Source organism: Panthera tigris, chromosome B2, assembly GCF_018350195.1.
Source record: "Panthera tigris isolate Pti1 chromosome B2, P.tigris_Pti1_mat1.1, whole genome shotgun sequence".
Taxonomy (NCBI): Eukaryota; Metazoa; Chordata; class Mammalia; order Carnivora; family Felidae; genus Panthera; species Panthera tigris.
Window position 1 is genome coordinate 104,370,795 of NC_056664.1, and position 9,646 is coordinate 104,380,440.

At 40.7% G+C, this 9,646-nt stretch overlaps 1 protein-coding gene across 2 annotated transcripts in view; it reads left to right on the plus strand.

The window, feature by feature from the left end:
• The window catches only part of LOC102948899 (amine sulfotransferase-like), a 52,720-nt gene extending 43,314 nt beyond the window's left edge, over positions 1-9,406 (plus strand). For both annotated transcript variants that reach the window (XM_042985337.1, XM_007078697.3), the window contains 4 exons: positions 3,702-3,825; positions 4,807-4,901; positions 7,327-7,510; positions 9,285-9,406. In XM_042985337.1, the coding sequence (XP_042841271.1) occupies positions 3,702-3,825; positions 4,807-4,901; positions 7,327-7,510; positions 9,285-9,406 (525 nt within the window). The remainder of the gene's footprint in view (positions 1-3,701; positions 3,826-4,806; positions 4,902-7,326; positions 7,511-9,284) is intronic.
• The last annotated feature ends 240 nt before the right edge of the window (positions 9,407-9,646 follow it).

Below are 9,646 nucleotides of genomic sequence, written 5' to 3' on the forward strand. Positions count from 1 at the left end.
GAATTCCTTCAGTTTTTGTTTGTTTGGGAAGACCTTTATCTCTCCTTCTATTCTAAATGACAGACTTGCTGGATACAGGATTCTCGGCTGCATATTTTTCCTGTTCAGCACATTAAAGATCTCGTGCCAATCCTTTCTGGCCTGCCAAGTTTCAAAAGAGAGATCAGTCACGGGTCTTATAGGTCTCCCTTTATATGTGAGGGCATGTTTACCCCTTGCTGCTTTCAGAATTTTCTCTTTATCCTTGTATTTTGCCCATTTCACTATGATATGTCATGCAGAAGATCGATTCAAGTTACCTCTGAAGGGAGTTCTCTGTGCCTCTTGGATTTCAATGCCTTTTTCCTTCCCCAGTTCAGGGAAGCTCTCAGCTATAATTTGTTCAAGTACCCCTTCAGCACCTTTCCCTCTCTCTTCCTCCTCTGGGATACCAATTATGCGTATATTATTTCTTTTTAGTGTATCACTTAGTTCTCTAATTTTCCCCTCATACTCCTGGATTTTTTTATCTCTCTTTTTCTCAGCTTCCTCTTTTTCCATAACTTTATCTTCTAGTTCACCTATTCTCTCCTCTACCTCTTCAATCCAAGCCGTCGTCGTTTCCATTTTGTTTTGCATTTCGTTTAAAGCATTTTCAGCTCCTCCTGACTGTTCCTTAGTCCCTTGATCTCTGTGGCAAGAGATTCTCTGCTGTCCTGTATACTGTTTTCAAGCCCAGCGATTAATTTTATGACTATTATTCTAAATTCACTTTCTGTTATATTGTTTAAATCCTTTTTGATCAGTTCATTAGCTGTTGTTATTTCCTGGAGATTCTTTTGAGGGGAATTCTTCCGTTTGGTCATTTTGGATAGTCCCTGGAGTGGTGAGGACCTGCAGGGCACTTCTCCTGTGCTGTGGTGTATAACTGGAGTTGGTGGGCGGGGCCGCAGTCAGCCCTGATGTCTGCCCCCAGCCCACCGCTGGGGCCACAGTCAGACTGGTGTGTGCCTTCTCTTCCCCTCTCCTAGGGGCGGGATTCCCTGTGGAGCGGCGTGGCCCGTCTGGGCTACTTGCACACTGCCAGGCTTGTGGTGCTGGGGATCTGGCATATTAGCTGGGGTGCGTAGGCAAGGTGCACGGGGGGCAGGAGGGGCAGGCTTAGCTCGCTTCTCCTTAGGTGATCCACTTCAGGAGGGGCCCAGTGGCAGCGGTAGGGAGTCAGACCCGCTGCCTGAGGGGTGGCTCCGCAGAAGCAGAACGTTGGGTATTTGCGCAGAGCAAGCAAGTTCCCTGGCAGGGACTGGTTCCCTTTGGGATTTTGGCTGGGGATGGGCGAGGGAGATGGCGCTGGCGAGCGCCTTTGTTCCCCACCAAATAGCTCTGTCGTTTCGGGGTCAGCAACTCTCCCTCCCGTTGTCCTCCAGCCCTCCCGCTTTCCGAGCAGAGCTGTTAACTTATGACCTCCCAGATGCTAAGTCGCGCTTGCTGTCGGAACACACTCCGTCCGTCCCCTCCGCTTTTGCAAGCCAGACTTGGGGGCCCTGCTTGGCCGGCAGGCTGCTCCTCCGCCCTGGCTCCCTCCCACCAGTCCGTGCAGCGCGCACAGCCTCTCCGCCCTTCCTACCCTCTTCTGTGGGCCTCTCGTCTACGCTTGGCTCCGGAGACTCCGTTCTGCTAGTCTTCTGGTAGTTTTCTGGGTTATTTAGGCAGGTGGAGGTGGAATCTAAGTGATCAGTAAGACGCGCAGTGAGCCCAGCGTCCTCCTACGCCGCCATCTTCCTCTCTACTTAGTCTTTTTTAATCTATTTGAGTTTTTTTTAAACATATACAATAACATTCTGAAATACTGTTCCTTCCTTCTTCCTTTCTTCCTCTAACCTTTGAGAAGTGAGGATTCCCGTGTATTCTCCCTCTGTAATTAATACCCCAGTTATAGTATCTAATCACATAACTTTAAATAAAACGTATGTACAGTTGATTTCTCCCTTTAATTCTAGACTAATGTAAACTATTTACTATTTCCTATATTATATCCATAGAGATTTCAAATATCTCTATGGACTTTATTATCCAAATATGGAACTCAAATATCCAAATGGAATTTTAATTTTATCTTCAAAACACTCCTCTATTAATAACTTGTATCATTATCTACTTAATAGGGGTATGATCAAGTATGTGGCATAAGTTACTCAGCTATCCCATTGTGTAGATGTCACTTTTACATAAGTATATGGATTAATGAGAAGAAGCCATTCCCCAATCCAAAGCCAGAGACATGAAGAATCATAGCAAGGGAGTGAAAAGAACTTCTTCCTTCACATTTAGGAGGATTTCTTATTTCTTTATGGAAATATCAACGGCTGTTGATATTTATTTGATGTTATCCACCACTTTGTTAACATCAAGTAAATCCCCTGAGTGAAAGACTCTATTTCCAGTGCAGTGGGATCACTCAGGGGTGACATCTATTAGGTCATCTCCTAGCATAAGCAGGCAATGTGCAGGGAGGTGGAAAATGAATAAAAGCTTTCCTATAATGAACCTGGAAGCTTCCTCTCTCAGGAACTAACAAACTATACACATGCCATTTCACAATGAAGATACAAGCCTTAGGTTTTATACAGAGCCCCTGAATATTCTGTACACATGCTGAATAAGCCATTTAATTGTGGGTTGGACAGATATTGATTATATTTTGTATTCTAACATCATTGGGTTGCTTAATTGTTTTATGAAATTATACCTTCTGATTGGTTATAATAAACAATTTTTAAAATGAATCCCATATTCTTTTGATGCAGAAAATACTGAACTGGTGACTTCTGTCTGCCCAGTATTTGTGCTTTACACTGTGAAGGTATATAAATAAGAACTATGTAAACCATACACTGGGGCATCAGAAAAAACACACTCTAGGTGCACCAGGGTGGTTCAGTCAGTTGAGCATCTGACTCTTGATTTTGGCTCAGATCATGATCCCAGGGTCCTGGCATAGAGCCTCACGTTGGACTCTGCACTGAGTATGGAGGCTTCTTAAGATTCTCTCTCTCTCGGGGTTCCTGGGTGGTTCTGTTGGTTATGTGTCTGACTTTGGCTCAGGTCTTGATCTTGTAGTTTGTGGGTTGGGACCCTGAGTCGGGCTCTGTGTTGACAGCTCAGAGTCTGGAACCTGTTTTGGATTCTGTGTCTCCCTCTCTCTCTGCCTCCCCCTGCTCATGCTCTGTCTCTCTTAAAAATAAATAAACATTAAAAAATTAAAAATAACAGTTCTATTTTCCCCTCTCTCCTGCTTGTTGTCTCCCTCTCTCTCAAAACCAAATTAAAAACAAGAAAAACACACTAAAGTTTCTAAGATGATTGAAAACATTTTAGTAGGTTTTTCCTATTGCCATGATTTTATAGCTAAAAGGCATTTTCACATATATTTGATTGTTGATGTAAGAACAAGAGAATATTGTCGCTCTCTGGGGGAGTTAAGAAGAGGTACCATGTGAGGTATGTCTTGAGGAGTAATTGATAGTCACTAGGCCAATTGTGAAGAGAGAGGCATTGCAGGGAATAAGGCAAAATACAAAAAAGAGCTGAATATATGCATGATATGATATGGTTAGGAGAGTGAAGTTCAACTAACAGGCTTCATCCAATTGTAAGGTATTAGGGTAAAAATATAACAGAATGAAAGCTTCAGAAATATTGAATACTTCCTTTCTTTGCAGATTATTTACATATACAGAAACCCTAAGGACGTTATGTGCTCATATTTCCACTTTTCAAAGAATGTGACATTACAAGTTACAAGTTCCTTTGAGGAATTTATGGAACAATTTCTAGAAGGAAAAGGTAACTAAAGTTTTATAAACTAAGTAATAAGTCTGGTGTCTTGTGGTGTTTTTAGACTTAGTGAATGGCAGAGGGAAAGAGGATGCTGAACAAGAGTTGCATGGGTCAGTAATCAACATATGAAGCTAGTTGGTAGGGTCACTTGGGTAACCAAGTTCAGCCACTGTTGCAAACACTGATCATTCTCTCTCCCTCTCAGGAGAGTGTCAAGATTTCAGTCATACCACCAGAAAATATGTGCATCTAATATGAAAAGAATATTTCACTAGCACACAGATTTCTGTTCTAGCTAAGGGAGAAGCATCTCAGTTTAGATACCGGTTGGGAACTTTGCACTGCGTATTGCAGGGGGCACCTCCCAGCTTTTTGACAAAGTTCCGTTCTACTTTCTTTTCTTTAAAAAGTACTTTTAAAAATATTTTTATTTGTTTTTTAATGAATCTCTACACCCAACTTTGGGCTCGAACTCACAACTCCGAGATCAAGCGTTGTATGCTCTATTCACTGGGCCAGCCAGGCAACCTCACATCGTTAGGATTGATTCTGAGGATGATGATCTGGAACAGCAGAGTTAACAGATTAGTCTGTAATGCACTGTGCCCAGCTGCAGTGACTCATCAGCAAGTTCTCATGTTCCACGCAGCAGGGAAATAGCTCCATGTGCCTTTGGAATCAGCGAGAGGAAGAAGCAGAGGATTCCTTCTTCTGTTCCCTTTTGGTTTTTCTTACCCCATGTTAAGGTGATTTCCTGTCTATATGAAATGCGCTTTTAAGAGACCAATTTCTCCTTGAGTCATGTAATTGTTTCGTGGTGGAAGCTGGATGGTTTTTCCACAACCAGGCGCGAGTGGAAATCTGAAATCTAGCAGCACATTTCCTTTTCCTTCTTTGTTACTGAGGCATCCTGCATCTTCTAATACTGTATCTTATTTTCAACGGGTTCAGCATATTAACCTAATTATGTATCTGTTCTCCCCACAGTGTTGGGAAGCCTTTGGTTTGACCACATCAAAGGTTGGTATGAGCACAAAAGCCTCTTCAACATTCAGTTCTTGATGTATGAGGAGATGAAGAAGGTGAGAAACGTGACATTAGTGACTTCTCTGAAGCTGTAAGTCATCCTGGCCGAATGAATATCAAGGTTCATGCTCAGAACATCCAAAGGACGATATCAAATTTGAGATCCCAGATACAGTGTACCAGGAGACGTTCTTCCAGTATCACTTCTAAGCTTTCTTTACCAGTGTTCATTTCCAAAGCATACTGGAGCTTTCTTTTCAAAGATTGTCTCTGTGTGAGGAATTGTCTGTTGATGTATGTGGGCATGCATATCTTTGATTATTTTGAGCCAGGTTATTGGTCTCTCTTTCATGGATTGTTAAGTCTGTTTTCTGCACTATGTAATCTAGTAACATTCTACATGTTATGTTGCACCTCTTGGGAAATTTTAATCTTGTCTGCATTGTATATGGTTAAGCATTGCAAGAAAAATTAAATGAAAATGGCTGTGTATGATTAGAAAGAATTCAGCTCCTGGACAGTCAAGTCCAAGTGGCTTAAAACAGAAGAAGTTCTACTGCTTATTGGCTGAATTCCAGAGGTAGGACATCCTGATGCTGGGTGTGGCAGCTCAGACATGTAGAGAATGTCCCTGCATTTTCTGTTTTTCCTTCATATCATATTTGGTGTGGTTATGATGTCTCCCCTCATACTAGAAGAATGGTTGTTGTAGCTCCAAAGTCATGTCCTTAGGTGATAGCATGCATGGGAGAAATAAAGGGAAATGGGAGAAAAAGGGCTTTCTGGCCTTGCACTGTTTGCACCTTTTCTCCATGAGGAAAATCCCTCTCAGAAGTTTCTGTTTCATTTCCTCTTTCTGTTTCAATGCCAAAATGGTGTCATGTGACCACCCCAGACTAATGTCTTGTAGAGGACAATTGGATTGCCATGAGGGTCTTAGATTGATCAGGATCATTACTAGAATGGGCCTGGGCACTGCTGCCAGGACACCCCCTCCAGGGATCTCTTAGCGAGAAAGAAGACAAAGAGTTCAAAGGCAGGCAAGATGAAGGGCCGATGAATAGTTTTCACTAGTTTGGGTTCCAGCTGCCCCAATATCATGACAGCGAGACTAGACTGTCTTGTTGAGACCATATCTCCTACCAAATAAGAGATTCAAGTATCTGGCCAGCCTTGCAACCTTCCTCACAATATGGGCCATCCATTGCCTCCAACCTCATCTCCCATCTTTCTCACCCAAAGCCTGTCAGATATAGCTCCAGGGAAACCCAACTTCTAATACTCTATGACCTGATATTTCATACCTTCCATGCAACCACAGTGTTGCAGATATTCTTTCTTTTGTCTAGATTCCATACCTTTAGTTTGTCTACCTAGAAAACTCCTGTTTTTGCTTTAATCCCCAGAACAAATTTCTCATCTTTGTTGAAACTTTCTCTGAAATCTGTTACACAATTACTCTCGGCCCATAGGTCCTACTACTGAATTCCCAGCACTGATCCCCTGTTGTGCCTCTGATCACCGGCACCATCATGCAGGGCAGTGTTTGACACAATAGCTACTCCCCAAATACTTGCCAAGTTACCACAGATAAAATGAAATATGAGCGTTCCTAAAGTTAACCCAAATGTGTTCTAAAACGGTGGACAAATCAAAGTTTAATTTACCAAGAAAGATAAGCAAGTCACCGCTTATGGTCAGCTCTAGTTCTTTTTTTTCTTTTCTTCTAAAATTGTTTTATTTTTTCATTCAACATTATGTATGTTATCAAGTTTTGTATTGGCTTTTTCTTTTCTTTTCTTTTTAAATTTCCATCCTAGTTAGTTAGCATATTGTGCAATAATGATTTCAGGAGTAGATTCCAGTGATTCATCCCCTATGTATAACACCCAGTGCTCATCTCAACTAGTACTTTCCTTAATGACCTTTGCCCATTTAGTCCATCCTCCACCAACACCCCTTACAGCAACCCTCTATTTACTCTCTATATTTAAGAGTCTCTTATGTTTTGTCACTTTCCTTGTTTTTATACTATTGTAGCTTCCCTTCCCTTGTGTTCGTCTGTTTTGTATCTTAAATTCCACATATGACTGAAGTCATACGATATTTGTCTTTCTCTGACTGACTAATTTTGCTTAGCATAATACCCTCTAGTCCGATCCACGTTGTTGCAAATGGCCAGATTTCATTCTTCTTGATTGCTGAGTAATGGTCTACTGTATACATATACCACATCTTCTTTATCCATTCATCTGCCAGTGGACATTTTGGCTCTTTCCATACTTTGGCTATTGTCAATAGCGCTGCTATAAACATTGGGGTACATGTGCCCCTTCGAAACAGCACACCTGTATCCCTTGGATAAATACCTAGTCAACTCCATTTATCAAACCAGCCTTAGTACCTATGATATTTAGTTGTGACTCATGTGTAAGTCTTTCTTATAATGTGAATAATTTATCATACTGTGATTTATTATAGGATCTCAAAGGTTCTCTGTCAAAAGTCTGCAAGTTTTTGGGGAAAGAGCTGAGTGAGGAGGAAATGGATGCCATTGTGAGACAGGCCACATTTCAGAACATGAAATATGACCCACGGGCAAATTACAAGAATATAATAAAGACCCGATATGGGTTAGAAGCTAAAGGTCATTTCCTTCGCAAAGGTGAGGTTGAACAGTGAATGGCTGTCCTACACGATGGTATGAGTGGATTAAAATGTAGCTTCTCAGCTTCTTGGGTTACTTTTATAACATGGAGCTCTCATGGCCCAGTGCCCTTCTGTAGACAGATGATTTTCCATGATTTCCTCTTGGTGCTCTTGGAGACTATATATCATATGGTCCCTGAATGTATCTGATTAATAATCTAAAATCATAAGGCCTTCTCCATGGCCCCTAGAATTCCACCAAAGACTAGTACAATGTCTGCCACGAAAGGGATGTTCATTTACTGTTAGATTCTTTCCCCCCATTAACATGGGATGAGCACATGTGATGATGAGTTTAATGGTGGGTCTGTTGGCCATCACTGGCTGCTCTTCCATCTCTATTTTTTCCCAAACCTCCGCCAGGACTGATTTAACAACACACTTTTGCTGTTCTCTTGTATTGTGCATGACTATCATGTGTCCTCTACTACCAGAAACTTACGTCATAAAAATGTATGGAAATATCTCCATTAGGTCAATATCTCTTACGTCATCCTGAGTGAGTTTTTAAATGAATTGACTTTCATAAACTGATAAATTTGAACATGTTAGAATATTTTTATTATTTTATACAATCATTCTACTTCATACTTTGTGATATTCTAACAGTACATGGGACATCTATAATACAGAATTTTAGACATAAATTTTCTACTTAATCACAGGGTTCTATGCTTGCATGTATAGTAACAGTAAATATTTGGTTTGATTTCTCTACATGAGTATTTCCTTCACTAAATCTATTTATAGATCTTTATCCATTCAGCTCAACAATGTGAATCACTGGTAACTCGAAGCCAAACTGAGTCCCCTTCCTGTTACTCTCGGCATACCCTGTCATGTTGTAGATGTTATGACCCCTCTCAGCTGCCATTATCATTGTACTTGCAATTTTTTCTTTGAAAAAAGAAAATTTTCTGTTTATACATCTTTAACCCACCTGCAAATGAGACTGAAATGGCCAAGAAGACAAATAGCAGGAGCCAAATTTCCTTGTGGAAGCGAGGAACATTTTCTTATGTTTCTTCTGCCCAGACACGTACTTTTCTTTTACATCTTATGTAATGGAATGTCATTTGCCCTAGCTTTACCATTCCTGCACTATTTGTATTTTCAGTTTCATTAGTATTTCAGTCTGTTTCAGTTATTGGTTTACACTTCCATGTGCTTTTACAAATAGTGTTTCTTTTCTTGCTTCTTCTATCAGCCTCTTTTGTCATCACAACTCTGTGTCTATAAGTTTAAGTAAGACTTTGGTAAACCTACAGTGAGTACAGATGGAATAATTATAGGTGAGCCATTCCAAACGGTATGAGCTTGGCTATATTTTAAAAATGTCTCTGAGCATCCATGTCCTCATCAGTAAATATTTGTCCAAGGAAATCTGATTTTGGGAATTTTTAAAGGACCTCTGTAAACTAACACTAGCCCATGCTAACCTGGAACAAAATAGTAAACAAGCTGCAGGAGTTTTCTCCTTTTCCCTGTGGCTGACAGCTGAGGAGTTGGGCTAATTACTTAAATTATAACCTAATTGCCATGATGAGTTTGTGTCCCCCTCACTGGCCATAAGGTGGGAGAGGCAGGGCATGGTCATATGCAGGAGCAACTGGGGCCTCAGTGGGGAGGAAAATAAAAAACTAAAAACTGATGTTCCTCCCAACTCTAGGGCATCATGTTCCCTCATCCCAGAATCTTCACTGAGGCAATTTCTTTGCTTTTCCTCCCAGGTACCATTGGAGACTGGAAAAATCACATGACTGTTGAGCAGAATGAAAGGTTTGACAAGATTTTCCAAAGGAAAATGAAAGATTTTCCCTTGAAGTTCATCTGGGATATGAATGAAGAATAGAATTTTAAGCAATGCAAACTATTTTAAGAAAGCACTTTCAGAAATAAATATATTGAAGTGTATAATTTCATCTTTGACTACCATTGGCTCATTATTGACAAACCTCAGTGATTAATAAATATATATATGTGCCTTTATATCATTTTCTATCTGTGCCCTGTTTTCCATTTGCTGGAATTCCTCAGTTACTGATCAGGAGAGTATTTCTTTCTTTGATTTGGCATATGATTATGAAATGGT